This window comes from Stegostoma tigrinum, chromosome 19, assembly GCF_030684315.1.
Source record: "Stegostoma tigrinum isolate sSteTig4 chromosome 19, sSteTig4.hap1, whole genome shotgun sequence".
NCBI classification, from domain to species: domain Eukaryota; kingdom Metazoa; phylum Chordata; class Chondrichthyes; order Orectolobiformes; family Stegostomatidae; genus Stegostoma; species Stegostoma tigrinum.
In genome coordinates, this window is record NC_081372.1 from 28574298 (window position 1) to 28596975 (window position 22678).

The following is a 22678-nucleotide window of genomic DNA, read 5'->3' on the forward strand; positions in this document are numbered from 1 at the left end:
GACTAAGACTGAAGGTTTTGCTTATTATAAAAAAGAGTTTTAAATGAAACAGAGTAGTTAACATAAAATTCCACATATAAAGGACCACGTTTATAGTAGTTGAGTTTGTTAAATTCTCAAAAACAATGGGAATAATTTTCTGCCAAAATAAGCATGGTGCTAATAATTTATGTCAATGCTGCATGAACTTTAGGTGAGGGCTAGGGACATTACCACTGTGGTACAAGAACTCATGGTTTCCACAAAGTCAGAGTCATTCAGCAAAGAAACAGACCCTTCAACCCAACTCATCCGTGCTGACCAGATGCCCTAAACTGAACCAGTCCCATTTGCCTGCATTTGGTCCATATCCCTCTAAACCTTAGCTATCCATGTACCTGTCTAAATGCCTTCTAAATTGTTGTAATTGTGTCTGCCTCTACCACTTCCTCTGGTAGCTCATTCTATATATGTACACACCACCCTCTGTGTGAAAACATTCCCCTGCAGGTCCCTTTTAAATCTTTACCCTCTCACCTTAAACCTGTGCCTTCTTGTTTTGGACTCCCCTGCCTTCGGGAAAAGACCTTATCTGTGCCCCTCATGATTTGCAAAACCTCTGTGAGGTCACCCCTCAGTCTCCTATGCTCCAGGACAAAAAACGTCCCTGCTTCTTCAGCCTCTCCTTATAACTGAAGCCCACCAGTCTCATTAGCTTCCTTGTAAATCTTTTTCGCACTCTTTTCAGTTTAAGAACATCCTTCCTAATGCAGGGGGACCAGAATTGTACACAGTACTCCAAATGTTGCCCTACCAGTGTCTTGTACTGCTGTAACATGAATCTCAACTCCTGTACTCATTGCACTGACCAATGAAGCCAAGCTTTCCAAACGCCTTCACCACCTGTCTAACAGTGGAGCCACTTTCAAGGATGTGTGATAGTGTTAATTATCACCTGTCCAACTCTGGCAGCAAAGAATATTTTTTACAATTTTTTGCTTATTCATATGCACATCACTGGCTGGCCAGCATTTGTTGCTCATCTCTAGTTTCCCTTGAGAAGGTAGTGGTGAGCTGCCTTCTTGAACTGCCGCAGTCCTCCTGCTTTGAGTTGATCCTCAATGCCATTAGGGAGGGGATTTGAGGACTTTGACCCAGTGACAGTGATAGAAAATGGTGATATACTTCCAAGTTAGGACTGTGAGTGGCTTGGAGGGGAACCTGAAGGTGATGTTACCATGTATCTGTTGCCCTTGTCCTTCTAGATGGAAGTGGTTGTGGATTTGGTAGGTGCTGTCTGAAGATCATAGGTGAATTTCTGCAGTGTAGATTTCCATATTTTCAGGTTTTAATTGTTAGGAATTCAAGCGTAAATGTTCTAACTTTATAGTTTCTCTTTCTTATTCTTCATTTACTTTCTGTATTTGATTTGAAATTAAATTCATTCACTTCAGATTACCCCACCTCTGCCCTTACACTATTTAGTTCAGAAATCTTTCAATCTGACTATTGAAGCAGATAACCGGTGCCTCTCATACCCAAATTCCCTCACAGAAACATTATTACCTCACACCACAGCAATTTTTCATTTAAATGATTTTATAAAGATAAAAGTAAAAGATGAAGAGAAATAAATTATTAGATGCCCAATCTCAACAAATTAAACTATGCAGTATTCACTTTTTTTAAAAAGTCAATGGATTTTTGCACGTTTCTGCTACACTTTGAGGTGCTGTGTGACCTCGCCCCTGAATGACCTAGCTCTAATTTTAAAATTATACTTTTCATCAGCGGAAATAGTTTCTTTCGAACTGTCCTACTAATTCGTTTAATAATCTTAAGCACTTCAATTAAATCATCCAGTAGACCACTTCTTTCAATGTCTTGGCCAAACGTTTTTCCTTCAAACACCATCGCAAAAAAAGATTTCCCTTTCTTTTGAGAGTCAGGTTTGTGAGACGGGTCAAAAAAATGATCCGATGTATGCGACGTCTTTACATCATAACTCTTACTTGCAAAATGTGTATCCTCATAACGCTATAAAACCTATGAGGTATACACTGAAATTTTGATTTTATAGATACATGTTTTCATTTCATTCAGTTCAATGGGCCGTAGAGTTTGGAAAATTTAGATAGGACAGGGATACTAAAAACAAACTAGTGGGAATTTTTTAAAAGGTAGAATCATTTTAGCCACTAGGCGGCTCCTTTAAGTAAAATGAGATCGGGCAGTAATTTACAAACACACGAAGTTGTTAAAATCGACCAAGTTGAAAGGAAAAAAGTACGTTTTTGAAACGCTCGGAGAAATGCGTTTATCTAAGATTCTAAATGTTAAACTTTGCAAAGTTTGCGTTTTCTGAATCTCGACATTTGAAAGGAAAGGATAGTCATGTATATTGAATTATTGGCATAGCTTAATATATTTACGTTAAGTATCGATAGTATTAATTATTATTTCATATGCATATGAAATGCATTCATGTAGTAATTCTCAGAGACAGGATTGTGTGAGTGGCTTCTTGAAACGACCGTTTGAAATTGACTGGTTTGATACAGTACACGTGCCTCCTGCAAGCTCCTGCCTCGAAGTTTAATTGGGCTTGAATCTGATCACTGGCGTTCGGATGAAAGTACATTCGGCACCGCTTCATCATGTTGCCAAAGTGGTTCCTTTTTTTAGTCACCGTTTTTTTGTTTTTCGCACCTCTGTGTTCGTCTTGCCCGAGTCGGTGCCTTTGCTTTCGGACCACAGTGCGATGCATGCATTTAATGCTAGAAAACGTCCCCGAGGTTTCCGCACAGACAACTATTCTGTAAGTAGCCTGTTGTGCTCCATAAGCCATTTGATTTCGGATCAGCGGCAGATCCTGAATTGTGTGAATCAATTAAGAGGTATCCAAGGTGTGTCTTTAAAATGGTCACGAATTTAGGCTAATTTTTGTATCATTGTTTGAATTGATGTTCTTGTACGAGTTAAAAGTTTTCGAAACTTGACCGTGGGACGACTTGCACTTTTACGGTGACTTCGGAAGAGGAGACGTGTTTCCCTTTTGTCGAAGAAAACCGTAATAAGCCAAAAGATTTACCAAACTGAGTATTTCTTTGCGTTAAAGCTTATCTCCACTGAAGTACGGAGTACTGCATATTGTCTAGCGTCTAGGAAGTTAAAAGGCGGGTTAACTATGAACATTTTAACAATACTGAAAGTACGGAGAATATTCTTTTTCCCCACCGAGGTTTCCCAGGTATCTTTGATAAATTTTTCCCTTCCTTTGATTTGAGGTTGCTTGGGCATGTATCCCCTTCCCCTCCTTTGGTTGAGAGATATGTAAAGCAGAGTTTTATTTGTGTGTTAGGAAATTGCTGCAACCACTGATCAGTTAACGTGCTCAGAACATTAATTTCAAGAGAACGTTAATGGCAGAAGGAATAGTGCTACATATTTGTTTTCCTTAGCAACAGATTGCATGTTTCTGGGCTTCACGAATGATTTGTGTCACGAAGTGTGCTCCTAAAAGTTCACAGTGAGTAAATAGATTTTCATTCATTTTAGACAGGTATTGTTGATGGTGACTTGAAAGTAAGTGGTTAAGATTAGAAGTTTCTCTTGATGATCCTTGCTTATACTGAAAACACAGCTTTACTTCCTTGGCTAACAGCGACCACAAGTTAGCTTCATTTCACAAAATATCATACCAGGCTAGTGAGCAACATGTTTGGCTTTCATTTGGAATTGTATGTGATATACCATGTATTCCATTTTTCAATTAGCTCACAGGGAATTCAAGTTAAAATATCTAATTTCATGTTTGTTTTGAGAGAAAGTTATCCAAAAGTAATCAGCTGAAAATCTACTGGCATGGCATGATTTATCATGCTTAACTTTATCCCATCTGCTTCAAAGCAGTAACAGAAATTGACTGTCCCTGTAGTATTCTTCTCTGACTTTGATCCTGTGCTTGTGATGACAATTTTATGTAGTATTAAGTCCTTAGTGAGTGCCTTACTACAGTGCAATCCATTTTGGATAAGAGCAAAGTATGAAAACACTCAAGAGTAAGGGCTTGGATGTCTTCCAGCATCTTTGATGTCCAGATCAGATCAAAGAGAGGTTTGAAAAGAAACATGATAATTAATTAGAACCCGGAATTAAAACAGATTTCAGACATGGCTTTTCAAAATCTGATAAACAGTGCGCATTACCAAGGCAAAGCAAAACATCAAGAGGCCTGTTCTGATATGTTCTGTGGCAAGCATTAGAAGAGTTATTCTAATAGTAAATTGAATTGATTAAGTATAGTAACTGGCAACTGATGTTCAATAATTTCTTCACAATACTTCTAATACTTGATGAGTGATCAACAAAGACAGCAGAAAAGCTTACTCAGCTTTCAATCTCATACAATATTGGCATAACCATATATTCCTTTTAATGGTATGGAAGTAGATGGACTGGCAAATTAGGTTAACGGAGGTCAGTAGAGATGCAGAGGTAAACATTTAGGAAATATTTCAAAATATGAAGAACACAACATCCCTCTGAGTCAAAAATTCCAAAGAGCAGATCAGTGGTTGACTAAAAAGATTGGGAAGTGGCATGAAGGGGAAATTTCAGGTTGTGGTACTTTGTTGCATTTGCTGCCCTTATCCTTCTAGATGATGTCATCATGGATTTAGAAGGTGCTGTCTAAGGAGTTTTGGTGAGTTTCTGCAGTGCATTTTGTAGGTAATACACACTGCTGCTACTGAGCATCAGTGATAAAGGAAATGAATGTTTGTGGATGTGGTGCCAATCAAGAAGGCTGCTTTGTCCGGGATGGTGTCATGTTTCTTGAGTATTGTTGGAGCTGAACTCATCCAAGCAAGTTGGGTGGATATGCTATCAAAATCCTGAGTTGTATCTTGCAGATGGTGAACAGGTTTTGGGGAATCAGGAGGTGAGTTATTTCCTTTAAGTTTCCTAGTCTCTGTCTAGCTCATGAGGTCAGATTATGTATATGACTAATCCAGTTCGGTTTCTTATGAATGAAGGGATAGGTGAGCTCTGAGTGCTGGTGCGGTGTCTGGAAGTATATTTACATGCATTGTTATGAAGCTTTAAGAGAAAACTTGAGGTGAACAGTGCAATGCTTTAGAAAAATATAAGGTAGAAGATAGAAGAGAAGTTGGACTGTTTCCTGGAATCAAGGTTCCCTATGACATGAAGACAGCAACAGTTTCCCATTTAGAAAGAGAGAGCCATTAAGAAGATCAGCGAATGTGCACATTTCTTTCTTGCAGGTCATTCAGGGGAAAAAAATACATTTACGTGCAGCAGTGCAGTTTAACAGTCCCCTGATCAGGTCAGTAGAAAAACACAATCATGATTGGCATGACAGAGTTCCAGAAATAAGACTGTGGAAAAGGAGTTGAAGTAATTCATAATAAGAGATAAGTGAGCTGGGATCTGACATGTCCAGTGTTACAATTAGTTGAACTTATAACAAACAACTACAAAAGAAGTTTCAGCCACGGATGTGGAAAAATTCAATGTAATCAGGTAGAATCTACCTGGTTTTGTGAAAGGGAAATCTTGTTTAACCTATTACAGTTTTTGAAGGTGTAGCGTATTGTGGATAATGTGGAGGCAGTGAAAGTACTGTACTTAGATTTCCAAGAGGATTTTGATAAGATGTCTTTAGGTTATTATGGAAAATAAAGGCTCATTATGTATAGGGTAACATATTGTCACTTCATTTAATTCATCCATGGGATATGGTTGTTGCTGGCTAGGCCAGCATTCATTGCCTATCCCTATTTGCCTACAAGAAAGTTAAGGGTCAACCAAACTGTCCGGCAGTTTATCCGATGTCTATTACTGGAAGAATAGAAATTATGTTCACTAAAATATCGAGAAACCTGAAGTCTCCGTCATGATCTCCACTCCCTAGCCACTAATCCCATCCCCCTCCTCAGCATCTGTAATAGGTTGAACCAGGTTGTTCCTAATATTTGGTGACATATTTTACTGATTGGATTTCTGATCACACATCCATGCCATCATCAAGATTATATATTTCAACTTTGCAACATTGCCATCCCTTCGTTCATTTGCTGTTGAAACTCCCATCCATACCTTTTGTTACTTCCAGACTTAGCTATTTTAATCCACTTCTGTCTAGCCTCCAACAGTCTACCTTCAGTAAATTTGAAGTCATTCAAGACCCTGCCTTTGCCCTAAATCAAACTAAGTTCCATTCACCCATCACCCTGACTGACATACCTTGCCTCCCATTTGAGTAATGCCTCAGTTTGTAATTGTTTTGCTTGTTTTCAAATCTCTCCGTGGTTTGTAACATGCCTCCCCATCTCTCTAATTTCCTATGGCCTTATAAGTCACATATGTGTTCCTTTAATTCTGGCCTCTCAAGCAATCTTGAATTTACAATTGGTGGTCATGCCTTCAATTATCAAAGCCATAACCTTTGGAATTCCTTCTCTCACACTTTCCATCTCTTTACCACTTTCTCTTCACCCCGCAAAACCTTTTTGACCTAATATTTCTGTGGCCTATCTTGACTCTTTTTACATTTATTGATGCTATCGAAATACAAATTGTTGGAAGTTTTCATTATTTGGTGAGTTTGCAAATTCATATAACTCCACCCCAATACTAATATAAGGTGTTGACATGATATCCTGTTCAAATAAGATGTGATAACATCTTTGTCATTTTGCAGGAATTGATATTCCATAGTTTGTGCTGGTGCAATTGGAATATTAGGGAAAGTTTGTTTGGCATATGTCAGTGGATTTGTGATTTTCTGCGTTCACAACTTCTTTTTTTCCCCAATCAAACATCAAATGAATTCAAATCACAATGTCCAACTTTAAACAAGATTCTGCAATTGGTTGCATTTACTAAATAATCCTGTGAGTGCAAGAATTATGCTAAAATTAATTAGGGTTGTCATTCAGGCTTGCAGGATGGCACATATAGTGATTCAGGGCCCTGTACTTTGCAGACGCAAAGAACATGAACAGACACCACCTGTTTTAACTGAACAAAATAGGTGACAGTCATCCTGTAGTGCTTTTTTCAGGGCAACGTCTTTGCCACTGAGCTGGCCTACCTGGTTTAAAATTTAAATAATGGCCTAGTGATATTATCTATTAATCCAGAAACTCAGCAGATGTTCTGGGGACCCTGGATTGGACCCTGCCACAGCAGATAATGGAATTTAAATTCAATTAAAAAGAAGTTGGAAAAATTAAGAAGGATCTACTGCCAACCATGAAATTACCATTTGCCAATTTGCCAGAAAACCCCATCTGGCTCACTAATATTGCCATCCTTACCTGGTCTGACCAACATATGACTCCAGATCCACAGCAATGTGGTTGACTCTCAACTGTCCTCTAAAATGGTCCAGCAAGCCACTCAGTTCAAAGGTAGCTAGGGATGAGCTGGCAGTGATTTTTAAAAAATAAAAATTAGCAGGAAATTGGGTTTATGTGTTTGTTTATCTGTGCCAGTTCTTTGAGCCATACAATGAGGTAAATGGTCTCTCTGTGTGGAAGGTTCTATAATATGTTGTAAATTTATGTTTGGTCCTGGCAGTATTTAAATGAAAACTAATTCTACAATTATACTAAACAGTTATGCATATCATTAAGTTACTGAAGAAGGCAGATATATACCTACCAAGGGATCCTGTAAAGAAGATGCGCAACAGTTATTTGTCAATCTTCACCTTTTTGCAGGCCAATCCTAGTTTTCAAATGTCTCCGTGGCCTAATTTTAGCTATAATCTCTTGCAGCTCAGGAACCCTTTGACAAATCTGTGCTTATCCAGCTGTATCCTCTTGAGTAGACCCAGTGGACTCAATGGGCCATGCCTTATGGTTTCGTTGACACGTAACTGCCCTCTATGGTTTAGCAAGCCTCTGCTTCAAGAGAAACTAATGATCGACAACAAGCTGGCCCTGTCAGTGATGCATATACCAAGAATAGGGCAATTAACTCTGGTGTACTGGCTAATATTTTTCCCTTGACCAACGATGTTAAAGTAATTATTCTTCATCACATTGTATGAGAACTTGTTGCATGCAAATTGGCTGCTTCATTTCCTATATTACAAAAGTGACCATACTTCAAAAACAATACTTTGGCTGTGTAAGTCTTTCCAATGTTCTGAACCTGTGAAAGATGCTGTAAATGCAAATCCTTTTTTCCTGTCTATAAGATACTACTTGAAACCTACCTCAGCTTAACTTAGTCATCTCCTATTTTAATGTCATCTTTGCATAGAAACCAAAAACGTACTGCACAGAAAGAGGCTATTGGGCTGTCCTGTCTGAACTGACCGAAAAAGGGCTATCCAGCTAATCCCACTTTCCAGCTTTTAGGTTATGGAATTTCACTGTTCATCCAATTTTCTTTTTAATGCAATGAAAATTTCTGTGTCTGACTCCTCTATCAGATAGTGTATTTTAGATCCTGATTGACAATTGGGTGAAAGTATTTGTCAGCTTCGCTCTAATAATTTCCACCTATGTCCCTGATTGTTAATCACTTTTAGGAAGAGAAGTAGGTCTTCTCAATGCATTTTAAACAAGACCTCTCGTAATTTTATACACCTCAATGAGATCTCTCCTCAGCCCCTTCTGTTTAATTGAAACACAGTCCAAAAGATGCTGAGGGATATGGCATGAATATACTAGAGCCCACTGTTTAAAAATAATAGATCTCCCATTTAGCACTGAAATGAGGAGGAATTTCTTTTCTCAGAAGTTGTTAGCCTTAGCCTTTAAATATGTTATAGAATGAATTAGGCAGAATTAGCCACCTGTAAATTTTCTAAATTCCAATGAGTACAATCTTCTACATGGAATCTTGTCAAAAGCAATGCTATAATCCATGTAAACTACATCATATTTGCTACCCTTGTTAACTTCCATTGTTATTCCTCAAAAAATTTCAAACCCATTAGACATGGCCTTTCCTTAACAAATCCATGCTGACTGTGCTTGATTAATCAGATTTATAATGCCCCTCAAAACATATTTCCAATGATTCATTCACTATTGAGGTTAGCTCACTAGTCGTAGTTACTTGGTCTATCCTCTCTTCCCTTTCTAAACAACCGTACAAAATTAGCAGTCTGTAGCCAGAGAAGATAGCAAAATTACAATCAGAGCTTTCATTATTTCCAGCGTTGTGTATTTTAGTAGTCTGAGCTTGCTGACTTGTGCACTGTGAAAATTGTATTTATACCATACGGTATTCCACATTCCATTCCTTAACCACAATATCTGCATTGTGTCCCTTTTTCAAGATGACAGATATGAAGTATTAATAAAACAAGCACATAAGCAGTTGTTTCAATCCACTTTTGCCAAATCAAGGGGGAAGCATTGGCCTCGTAATTTTGTCACTAGATTATTAATTCGGAAACCCAGGTAATGTTCTGGGGACCCCTGTTTGAATCACACCATGGCTGATGGTAAAGTTTGAATTTGTAAAAACCTGGATTGAAGAATCCAATAATGACCACAAAACCACCGTTAATTTGTCAGGAAAAACTCATTTGATTCGCTGATGTCCTTTTGGGAAGGAAACTGCCTTAGCATGGTTTACATGTGACTCCAAATCCACAGCAATGTGTTTGACTATTAACTACCCTCTGGGCAATTAGCCAGTAATATTGACATCCTGTGAATGATTTTTTTCTCAATCCCAACTTGATAAAGTTCATAATTTTCAAGCTGAAACTCTTATTCTGGGACTGTCATCTTTTCCTATAAGCTAAATCTAACTGTATATTTTTCCAAACCACTAAAAAAGCCCAACCATGCTTGACCTGCTATGTTCATCCAGCTCTACACCTTGTTATCTCAGATTCTCCAGCATCTGCAGTTCTTCCTATCTCTGAACGAATTTCAACCCCATGCTCCTTTCTTCCTGCCCAACTTGATTTCCTAAAACTAAGCCCAGGATTGCCTCTCTTTCACTTGGGATTTGCCACACCCTGACAAAGTTCTCCTGAATGTTAAATAAGAATTCTGCACCTCTCTACCATTCACATTGCTTTTATTCTGGTTAATGTTAAGACAGCAATTGAAATCATCTTGTATTACTCTTTTTGTTTCTGCACTTTTTAGCAATTTGTCTAATTGAAATAGTTACTATTAACCATTGAAAAACTGAATTGGTTTTGTTTTGAGATAATAAAATGTGAGGCTGGATGAACACAGCAGGCCAACCAGCATCTCAGGAGCACAAAAGCTGACGTTTCGGGCCTAGACCCTTCATCAGAGAGGGGGATGGGGAGAGGGAACTGGAATAAATAGGGAGAGAGGGGGAGGCGGACCGAAGATGGAGAGTAAAGAAGATAGGTGGAGAGAGTATAGGTGGGGAGGTAGGGAGGGAATAGGTCAGTCCAGGGAAGACGGACAAGTCAAGGAGGTGGGATGAGGTTAGTAGGTAGATGGGGGTACGGCTTGGGGTGGGAGGAAGGGATGGGTGAGAGGAAAAACTGGTTAGGGAGGCAGAGACAGGTTGGACTGGTATTGGGATGCAGTGGGTGGGGGGGAAGAGCTGGGCTGGTTGTGTGGTGCAGTGGGGGGAGGGGGCGAACTGGGCTGGTTGAGGGATGCAGTAGGGGAAGGGGAGATTTTGAAACTGGTGAAGTCCACATTGATACCATTAGGCTGCAGGGTTCCCAGGCGGAATATGAGTTGCTGTTCCTGCAACCTTCGGGTGGCATCATTGTGGCAGTGCAGGAGGCCCATGATGGACATGTCATCTAGAGAATAGGAGGGGGAGTGGAAATGGTTTGCGACTGGGAGGTGCAGTTGTTTTTTGCGAACTGAGCGGAGGTGTTCTGCAAAGCGGTCCCCAAGCCTCCGCTTGGTTTCCCCAATGTAGAGGAAGCCGCACCGAGTACAGTGGATGCAGTATACCACATTGGCAGATGTGCAGGTGAACCTCTGCTTAATGTGGAATGTCATCTTGGGGCCTGGGATAGGGGTGAGGGAGAAGGTGTGGGGGCAAGTGTAGCATTTCCTGCGGTTGCAGGGGAAGGTGCCGGGTGTGGTGGGGTTGGAGGGCAGTGTGGAGCGAACAAGGGAGTCACGGAGAGAGTGGTCTCTCCGGAAAGCAGACAGGGGTGGGGATGGAAAAATGTCTTGGGTGGTGGGGTCGGATTGTAAATGGCGAAAGTGTCGGAGGATGATGCGTTGTATCCGGAGGTTGGCAGGTTGGTGTGTGAGAACGAGGGGGATCCTCTTAGGGCGGTTATGGCGGTGGCGGGGTGTGAGAGAAGTGTTGCGGGAAATACGGGAGACGCGGTCAAGGGCGTTCTCGATCACTGTGGGGGGAAAGTTGCGGTCCTTAAAGAACTTGGACATCTGGGATGTGCGGGAGTGGAATGTCTTATCGTGGGAGCAGATGCGGCGGAGGCGGAGGAATTGGGAATAGGGAATGGAATTTTTGCAGGAGGGTGGGTGGGAGGAGGTGTATTCTAGGTAGCTGTGGGAGTCAGTGGGCTTGAAATGGACATCAGTTACAATCTGGTTGCCTGAGATGGAGACTGAGAGGTCCAGGAAGGTGAGGGACGTGCTGGAGATGGCCCAGGTGAACTGAAGGTTGGGGTGGAAGGTGTTGGTGAAGTGGATGAACTGTTCAAGCTCCTCTGGGGAGCAAGAGGCGGCGCCGATACAGTCATCAATGTACCGGAGGAAGAGGTGGGGTTTGGGCCTGTGTAGGTGCGGAAGAGGGACTATACTCTCTCCACCTATCTTCTTTACTCTTCATCTTCGGTCCGCCTCCCCCTCTCTCCCTATTTATTCCAGTTCCCTCTCCCCATCCCCCTCTCTGATGAAGGGTCTAGGCCCGAAACGACAGCTTTTGTGCTCCTGAGATGCTGCTTGGCCTGCTGTGTTCATCCAGCCTCACATTTTATTATCTTTGAATTCTCCAGCATCTGCAGTTCCCATTATCTTTGGTTTTGTTTTGGTCTAGTTATGCTGTAAAGCATATTGGACTGATTTGTCCCAGTAAAGGTTCTGTGTAAGTACAAGTTGCCATCTCTCTGTATGGAGGAGTAAAGAGGAGACTAGATATTAACTCACTACCAGAAGATTTAGAAGGGTCATCAAATCAATGTTACATGTGCTCATTTGCATGTGGCTCATGGGAGAGAGAAATGAAGAACATTAAGAAAAAGTTGTATTTTTAAGAGATCATTCTTTATGTCAATTTTTCTTACCAATTTTTTGAATTGCTGAATAGTATGTAACACATCAAGTCATGGGATGGCCTAACTTTGATCTTGCTACAGAAGCTTATAGTGACAATTTGCTTTACATGCTTTGATAACAGCAACATCTGTAGCTCATCAAAGTATTTTGTGTTGACTCTAGGCATGGTGAAATCTCACTACAGATCGTTGTTGAATCATCTTAAAAAGAAAATTAATGCTCAAACTACCCCAATCTACTCTTGTGTTTTTGTCTGCAAACTAGTACGAAATTAGAATCATTGAGTGGAGCTTGGAGCTTGAGATTTGAAGTATGGGAACTGTTAAGAAATAATACAATGAAGTACATCTTGCTTTCACTTGAGTTTTACCCAGCTTATGAATGCTTGGTGCAAATGCTAAACCATGAATCTTTCAGTTGGAATAATTTTGAATGGCGCACGTAACACATTTATTTTAAATTGATTAATTCCAGGTTAAAATTATACAGATGCTACATTTAAGTCTTGGATTTTTTAATGGAAATATGTTCAACTCCTGAAACTGATCTCTCACATTATTGAGCACAAATTATATTTTTTTAAAGGAAACCTGCATGCAATAAGCTCATATTTCACTATCCTGCAATATAGTTCTTATTTCTTTGTTCTTTGTACCTGAAAAAATTTAAAGTATCATGAATGTAGTTAACTGGAGCATAATAGTTCTGATTGCCCTCTTGGAAGGCAATTCAAACTCTGTACAGGGCACCTTGAAAATTCACTAGAACATGATGAGGAAATGGAGGTTACAGCGATAAAGAAAGGCTTAAAAAAAGGTCTATGCTTCACTGGATTAACAGAATTAAGGGCAGGATGTTTAACAGAGGCCTTCAAAAAGGAGAATGTAAATGGTGAAAGAATGTTTCCACTGGTTGGTTCAATGGCATCAAGGGCATCAGCTCAAAATGAACATGAAAAGCACAAAGAAAAATGTTGGGAGACATTTCATACCACGCGTTACTTCATCACAAGTAATTACTGAGCTGAAGACTATTAAATCATATGAAGAGAGTTGAATAAATATTTTAAAAGAAAGGATGTGAAAGGGTAGGGGAATTTAATTGGGGTAGATAGTTTCAGTTGAACTAACACTGACACTTGCTGTGCTTTCTACGTTTAAAAAAGATTCTTAACTGCTCTGAAATGTCAAGTTTTGAAAAGCTGGTTAAATGATTGATGTGATATTTTTCCTCAAATTATTGTTAATCTATTATTTAAAGCATTGCCAGTTTTCTATTGCATATTTATTAAACAATGTTCAACATTCTAGATTTTATTTGCATAACTCTCCGATCTTGTTTTAATCTCTACTTTGAAGCTAAGTCCTGTAATTTATCTTTCCCACTTCAGTCACACTTTCTACATTGTTATGCTTAATACATGATCTATCCTTTTTTAATTATTTCGGCTTCCCTTCAATATCTCCCTTTTTAAGCCACTAGTTTTCAAAACAGGAAGTAAGCAAACCTCCAGGAGTTCACAAATACACCAGATTTTTTTTCAAAGATAGTAGGATTTTTTCAGTTTGTCATGTAAACAAGTTATTTATTATTCAATGAAATAAGAATAAACCAAATCTTTTTCACTTGCAAGATTAATACTGCATTTCAGAAGTCAAAACAGGAAGTACTGGTGAGCATGTTCATATCTGAAAAGATACCTCACGTAAAGATCCAAATTATCATTTCTCCTGCCTTTGACGTGTTTTCTTTTTCCTCCTGTTACCCTTCTTGGTAATTGTGAATTTGTGAAACTGAACAATTTTGGACAAGGAGCAAAAGTTTTTCTGCGTTTCTAGAAACCTGCTAATAACTTCAAACCATTCAAAATAGTTTTTGCTTGCTCAATAGGACAATACTTAACTATCTGTACAGGCGAACTTCTGAAGTTGGAGTTTTAGCAGAGAGAGCGCACCTGGTTCTTGGGACTCCTTTCTAACTTAGTGGAGTTGTTACCAAAGCCTGTTAATGTTGGCTAGTCAGTGACTATAGCATATTTAATCCTGAGGGCATTCATGTTGTACCATTCAAGATAGGAAGGTAAGCTTATAAAGACCTGATACCCTTTGAAATACAGCATTGCTGGCTCATATTTATTATACAGTTCTAAGTACCCTCGAATGGTGATAAGTTGCCTGTTGAACCCCTTCTCTCCATGTGACAAATAGCAGTGAGAGGCAACTGATTGGCTTGCTAGGCTACTTCATTGTCACAACTCATATTCCGCCTGGGAACCCTGCAGCCATATGGTATCAATGTGGACTTCACCAGTTTCAAAATCTCCCCTTCCCCCACTGCATCCCTAAACCAGCCCAGTTCATCCCCTCCCCCCACTGCACCACACAACCAGCCCAGCTCTTCCCCCCCACCCACTGCATCCCAAAACCAGTCCAACCTGTCTCTGCCTCCCTAACCGGTTCTTCCTCTCACCCATCCCTTCCTCCCACCCCCAGCCGCACCCCCAGCTACCTACTAACCTCATCCCACCTCCTTGACCTGTCCGTCTTCCCTGGACTGACCTATCCCCTCCCTACCTCCCCACCTACACCCTCTCCACCTATCTTCTTTGCTCTCCATCTTCGGTCCGCCTCCCCCTCTCTCCCTATTTATTCCAGTTCCCTCCCCCCATCCCCCTCTCTGATGAAGGGTCTAGGCCCGAAACGTCAGCTTTTGTGCTCCTGGGATGCTGCTTGGCCTGCTGTGTTCATCCAGCCTCACATTTTATTATCTTGGAGTCTCCAGCATCTGCAGTTCCCATTATCTCATCCACTATTGCTATTGGTTTTGAGTCTCGCACAGGATAAGCCAGGTCATGGTGGCAGATTTCCTTCCCAAAAAGGGATTAGTGAACAGATGAGTGTTTACAACATTTTACAATAGTTTCATTATCACCATTAGAGTAGCTTTTCATTACAGGTGTATTAATTGAATTCAAACCAGTGTCTTCAGCGTTTTAGCCTGCTTCTCTGGCTTTCCAGCCCAATGATATTACCACTGCATCACTGCCCACCTCTGTAGATGTACCCACAGTACTATTAAGAAGACAGTTATAAGATTTTGACTCTGACAGTGATGGACTAATGATATAGTTGAAGTCAAGCTAATGTGTGACAGGGCCGCTAGTAGTGTTCCCATGAGACAATTGCGCAGGTCCTTCTCGGGAGTAAAGATTTTTGATTTGGAAGGTACTGTTGAAGATGTCTTGGTGCCTTGCTGTAGTACATATTGCAGTGCTGTTTGTGGATGGGGAGCTAACCAAGCAGGCTGGAGTTGAATTTCTTCAATGTTGCTGATTTTCTGGGTGCACAATTTCCAGCTTCTGATCTGCTTCTGTATTCAGAATACAGCTGGTTCAGTTGAGCTTTCATCCATATTGATCTTTGGGATGTTGTGGTTTATGATTCAATGATAGTAATGCCACTAAATGACAGGGGGATATAGTTAGGTTCTCCCTTGTTTGAAATAGTAATTGCCTTACACTTTTGTGTGGTGGGAATGTTTGTTTGTCATTTATCAAACAAAGCAAGGATGCTTTCCAGATTGTGCTGCATGTGGCATAAACTGCTCATTGAAGGAGTTGGTGTGAACTGAATATTGTGCAGTCATCAATGAACATTGCATTTCTAACTGTACAATTGTCGGGGGCGGGGTACGGTCAAAGAAGCAGGTAATGTTCAGGCTCCTGAGCCTGTCTGCTCGCTTCTCTCTCTTTTTATCCTTTCAGTTTATCTTTTATTTTTCTTTTCATCCTCTGACATTGTGGGGAAGCTGGAGTGGTGTTGCTGGAGTGTTGGCAGCAGCAGTTGGCAGTACCATGAGTGATGACTGCTAGCTACAGTTGGCCTGGAGCTTGGAGTTGGGAACTCGGTGGTCTTCAGCTGCACAGTTGCAGTGCCCAGAAGAGGACTTTTGGCTGCGGCAGGCTCACAGCGTGGAATTGGTGAGTCTTTGGCTGCAATGGTGGTGGTGCCTGAAGCAGGGACCTCTTGAGGCCAGGATACCTTGCAGAGACACTACAAAAGCCCTGGAGTTGTATTTGTAGACCCCTTGAACATAAGATGAACTCTACTTACATAATTTCTTTTCATGCCTTTTGTAACTCAAAATGGCACAGTATTGTGGCGACAAAACAGTTTTCGCTATGTATTTCTAGAGTATGTGACAAATAAAATGTGGTTGAACTTAGGACAGTACGCTGAGGAGCTCCTACAGTGATGTCCTTGAACTTAAATATTTGGCAACGATAAATCTTTGTGCATGGCATTGTTCCAACTAATGGAGAGATTTCCCTGATTTCTACTGATTTGTTTTATCAATTTTATTGGGGTTCTGTGTTGAATTTACCTTTTCGCCAAGGGATGCGTCTGTAGGATGTTATTATTTTGGAACAGTTGGTTCGGTTTTCCAATACTTAAGTTACTCTAAATTCTACTTCCTTTTGATTGTGTTTCAACTGTATTGTTTAAATAAATTTTGGTTTGCTTAAAGCTGGGTAGTTTGACCAGTTGCACCACACCTGGAACACCCACTGCATATCTGCCTTTAAAATACAAAAAAATTAGGGTCTGGTCTACCTCCTTGAAATATTTTGAGAGGATCTGGCCTGGTCCATAACATGGGTCGTTGTTTATGGGATTGCCACATGTTGTCAAGCCGCTGAAGCCATGGATTGTTGTGCTGGTGCTCACCAGCCCGTAGATCATGTCACAGTTTCCTTCTGATGTCCAATCTTGTGTCTTCAGGATGTGAGAATCAATGGTTAGCACCTTCTTTTCATGTAGGCAGCCATGCTTGAAGTGCAGCTTTGGGCATCCTGCCAGTAAATTGGCTCTGGCTACATCACCCCACCTTAGCTGTGTGACCATCTTCCCTCCTGTAAATAGGCCTGAGTCAGTGAAGCCACCTCTGCTATAAATGTTTCAATCAGTGCCAACATAATTGGAAACTTTGCCTTTGAGAAGACTGAAACATTTATGGTTTTGTCCTGCCCTTAGTTGCCCAGAATGTATGGCCCTGGAGATAAAATATGCTGAGCAAGCAGATCTCAAAAACCAGCAACTTGGTTCCATTAAAGAGGACCAGATGAACAAAGAACATAGAACAATACAGTGCAGAACAGGCCCTTCGGCCCTCGATGTTGCGCCGACCTGTGATCTAATCTAAGCCCATCCCCCTACATCTTTTCATGTAGGCAGCCATGCTTGAAGTGCAGCTTTGGGCATCCTGCTAATAATGAAGAGACACCTGACTAGCTTGGAAAGGTGACTTGGGAAAATGACATTTCATGTGGTGTACTGCAAGCTGATGCACCTAGGAAACAAGTATAGCTGAACTTATATAAAAATGATTCCAGGTATGGACTCACCACAGGAATGGAATCTGTATGTAATTGTGACTAGCTCAGTGAAACCAACAGTGCGGTTTTTATTTGCTATGGGAGGCTAACTGAATCTTGGATTAGTCAAAGGAATATTGCAAAAAGAAATGATAGTTTAAACAGTGCCGTGATATTATTACATCCAATGTACTGTGTAAAACCTTGTAACAGACTTAAGATATTGAGGAACAAAAGCATAAATTGCTGGAAAAGCTCACCTGGCCTGGCAGTGTCTGTGGAGAGAAATCAGAATTGACCTTTTGTATCCAGTGATCCTACCTCAGAACTTTTCTAGCAATTTCTGATTTGGTTTCTGATTTCCAGCATCCTCACTTCTTTTAGTCTTTACTAAGATATTGAGGTATTAGGAGCAATGGGGAAAATAAAGGGTATCCAATGTGGTAGTGAGCTGGCAATATCTGACCTATGAAAAGAGTTTGAAAGGTCTGACACTGTGTATTCTGTGCTGGTGTGAAAATGAATCAGTTTAAATACTTTGCGCCCTGCTGCAAGAATCTGCTGGTTAAATCCTGATGGTATGTTTTTCATTATAATTAATTGAAAGAGGATCACATTTAGAAGAGAATGAGTCAATGTAATGCTGGAGCTATGTGTGTGGAATGTATTATCCTAAGAGGGAACTAGAAAAGAGTAAGGAAGAATTGAATAACAACAGTGAAGGAGTTTGTGGTTTAGAGATTATCTTTGGAACCAAATGAAATGCACAGTTATTTTTCTGGTCCTGTTCACTTATAAATCAAATTCTTGTTCTGAACAAAAATTAACATAGTTATATGTTATTTTGTGTGGTCAGGACTGCGGTGACGTTGCCACATTGGAGGAGATTAGTTATGAAACATAGAGGATGAGGAGGGAAACCAGTACAGTATTTTGAATGCTGGTGTAGAAATTAGAGAAACAAAAATCAAAACTGTGGAGATAGTGTGAGAGCATCACACAGTAAGAAGGAATTGTTGAGAGTTATATTTAATATATTGAAATGGCAAAAGATGTTGTGCAAAAATATTATAAGACAAAATGATGCTGAACCACATGGGACTATGGGAAAGACTAAAAGATTAAACAAATAGAACTGAAGCAGCAGAATTTTGATATATATGGAAGAAAACCAAGCACCATTCATAAAATTAATGGAAAGCACGTGTTTCCGATATTTATGATGGCTTCTGCAGAAAGCTAGTTAGATAAGACAGTAATGCATATATATTTAACAAAATTCGTTTTCTATTTATTCATGTCAGCCACATTCTGAAACATAATTTCTATGCTATTTTCTTGGATACAGGCCCTAGTTACCAATGCTTTATCCATTTACTAATGATTGAGATAAAAGTTGAAAATCTACGCCTGACTGTTTATATGTAGCTTTTTACTGCGGTTAAGAGCAGCTGGAATGATCTGGAGTACATATATAGCATTTTAATGCTTTGAAACTTCTACAATTCAAAGAGAATGTCTTGAGCATTAGCCGCAAACTGTAATAAGGAATAAAATATAAATTGTGCCAAAGCAGAGTGCTACAGAAACTCAGCAGATCTGGTAACATCTGAGGAGAGAGAAATATGTTTCAATCCAGTGTAACTCTTCTTTGGAACTGTTCTGAAGTAGAAGTGCCTTTTGATATCAATAGGCCAAAGATGGAAAGATTTTTATTTGAAGAAATGAACAGGAGTAGCACAGAAAATAATGGAAATCTGAAACAAAAATAAAAATGCTTAAAAGCACTTCATGGAATGGGTGGCATTCACAATGAGGAAATCTGCAATGCTTCACACATAACCGCTGCTTCATAATGGAAGATATGATAGAAAACAAACTTCTAAGAATGGGCAGAGTGAGGATTAGTGGATGAGGAGTGATTGAGATCTGCAAATGATGAAATCAATGTCAAAGCCAAATGGATGCAAAGTACCTCTTAGAAAGGTGGTAGCATTCATCAAACTTGTATTGAGATTCACTAGAGAATTGTAAAAGATCGAGGACAAACTGTTAAAATGGAAGCGTGTTGGAGAATTGAAATGGCAGAAAACTGCAACCAGAGGGTCATGCACAGAGGCTGAACATAGATGTACATCAAAGTGATCACTTACTCTCAACTTAGTATCCTCTACTTTGGGACGACCACACTGTGAGTAACACACACAGTAAAATGCGTTGAAAGAAGTATTAATAAATTGCTGTTCATATGAGGGGCTGGTTTGGTAAGTTGTGGAAATTTATTGATTATGAGGAATAGGTTGAAATGGGCCTAGTAAATAGAAGTGTCGAATTCTTAAGCAAATGCAATAAAATTCTTCAGAATTCTATCATTGAAAAATTGAAAACGGTGTGATATGTGTTAGTATTTTACTTGAGTTACTGTTGTTTTGTTTTTAGTTATCATGACTCTTAGTCCAAGCCACTTAGTGATTAATTTTGCAGGCCTTATGATGTGTCTGAAAACTCTGGTCTGACTTCACCACATGTAAAGGTACAGAATGAGTCTGAGGGAGAAACATTGGGGTATTTGCATAATTTCTCGAAAATCTAGACTGTTGTCAAATGAAGGATGTCTGACTACGTTGACAGTGCAATCAAATTGGTCTGTGTTGTCTTTGCTGTTTTCAGCTGGCTGATATTGGGAAATTTGATAGGTTTATCTTCCTGGTACAGTTGTCCTATGTGAGATCTTTCCATCAGGAAATTGCAACACTAGTGTGGGTCTTACATGTTCCAGAAGTTGTTGAACTGTAAGAAAAACAGCCAATTTAGAGATGTATTAGGCTATCATTGTTTAACTTGATGACTTGGAAGTCTCACTACCAGTTTGTGCATAATTTTTATTTTAATTCTTCAGCTCCAAAATTTCAGATAATTTAAAGTTTAACTTCCAGGATGTCTGGAATACGGTGTCCAGTTCTGGTTGGCCAGTTAAAGGAATATTATTATTAAGCTGGAGATGGTTCAGAAGAGATTTACGAGGACGTTGCTGGGCCTGAAAGGTTTGAGTTGTAAAGTAAGACTGGATTGGCTAGGAATTGTCATTGGAGGTTGAGAGACAACCTTATAGAAGTTTATAAAGTAATGAGAAGTATTGATAAAGTTAATGGTAGTTGTCTTTTCCCTGGGATGGGGGACTTCAAGACTAGAAGGCACATTTTTCAAGTGAGAGGAGAAAGCTTTTAAAAAAGGCATAAAGGACAAATATTTCACATAGAGAGTGGTTCGCATGTGTAATAAACTTCCTGAGGAGGTGGTAGATGTGGGAACAATTACAACGTTTAAAAGGCATTTGGATATGTACATGAATAGGAAAGGTTTGGAGTGATATGGGCCAAGACCGAGCAGGTGGGACTAGTTTAGTTTGGGATTATTTTCAGCATGGACTGAGTGGATGGATGGTCTGTTTCTGTCCTGTGTGACTCTATGACTATAACATGTGTAATCAGCAGAAGTCCAGGTTTCTAAAATAACCCTTCACTGCTACATTACCTACCTCCCTATGGAAACTTTCAATCAGCAACTCAACAACTCAGCTTGTTTGCTCCTCTTCGGAAAATCACAATGAACTTCTTTTCTTTGTATCTGCTGACAAAGTAGTTTGTGGGTTAGGTAGGCTTCTGTCTAAATGTCATGAATTCTAGTTGGGTCTGAGTTTAATCTGACTCTGATCTGGCCTTTGAAAGTGGTCCATAACTTTTGGGGCTCTTTAGTTATAATGAGACCATGCAAAGCGCATTTTGGCAGCAGGAAGATGCCAATTGCATTGGTGGTACCACTCCAGACATCATAATCATTGCCAATCCTGGTATTAAAGAATTCTGTTCCTGGCATGCAGTGCAGTTTTTAAGATCAAAAGAGATTTTTTTCTTTGTATGTGTACCTTGCCTTTAAAAGAGTATTTAACGTCCATGCAGATGGCATCCTCCTGTTGAGAGTATATTCAGCATGGTCTCATTATAACAATAACCGTCTTCTGCCAGAGTAAATACAAAATCCCACGGAAACATCCTAAATCAAAACACTGGTACTTCCCGGATTCTGTCTAGATCACATCACAGAACTGAGATGTCTCTTCACTCAGTGCATGCAGAGGACTGATGCCAGCTGGACAGATCATGGAATTGTTGGAATTGTTCAACTGGTAATGAGCACCCACTAAGTACCAAGGAATTGCAAGGTCCAGAGTCCAAGGGGGAGAAATCAATGCCTCAGCCTAGAGCAGTGGAATCAAGAGATGACCTCCAAGTGTAGCTCATGGCCAATAAGGAAATATTGTCCATTTCAGTACAGTAGGAACAAATAAAGTCAATCATACTGGACACCTGGGTCCAAGTTTTGTCATCATCAGGGCTAGTTTGATGAAAACAATGCTGAAATTGGTGATCTTGACCAAAATGAACAGGCTTAATTGCCTGGTAAGATTGCAATTCAAGAAGGCAGCATCCAACAACTCAAGGCTGGTGCCCAAAGGCAAATCCAGATGATCAAGAGCATGTTGGGTAGAGAGAGATATTACTGTGCTATCATGATTTGCTGTCACTGAAGCTGTAAGTGCTATTGACAGATGAATGTCAATTGTTCGACATTCGCTTTGCGTGCAAGCTGATGTTTTTCTTCAGCCTTGTTTCAGTGCCCAGATAATTCAACTATCTGACCAGACCCCTCCATTCCTCCATGTCAGCTTTGAAAGCTGCTGTATCATTTTGTGAGACCTCACTTTGACTAATACAATGGAGCTAAAATTTTCCAAATAAGATGTTTGTTGCACAGTAACAGTTGATCCATTCTGCTTGATTTCCAATCCAATGTACTTAAAAGACCCAGTGATAATGGGAACTGCAGATGCTGGAGAATCCAAGATGACAAAGTGTGAAGCTGGATGAACACAGCAGGCCAAGCAGCATCTCAGGAGCACAAAAGCTGACGTTTCGGGCCTAGACCCTTCATCAGAGAGCTTAAAAAGACCCAGAAGCCTGACTTTCAATTTGAATTCAGCTTTTAACCAATTTATGGCAATGTTTCAAAATTATTG

The 22678-nt window shown here is 40.0% G+C and overlaps 1 protein-coding gene across 1 annotated transcript in view; it reads left to right on the forward strand.

Annotated features, from left to right (window-relative positions):
* Positions 1-2240: 2240 nt before the first annotated feature.
* Positions 2241-22678, forward strand: part of LOC125461566 (peroxidasin homolog) — a 183985-nt gene continuing 163547 nt past the window's right edge. The window contains exon 1 of the mRNA XM_048550487.2: positions 2241-2797. Within this exon, the coding sequence (XP_048406444.1) occupies positions 2637-2797 (161 nt within the window). The 5' untranslated portion in view covers positions 2241-2636. The remainder of the gene's footprint in view (positions 2798-22678) is intronic.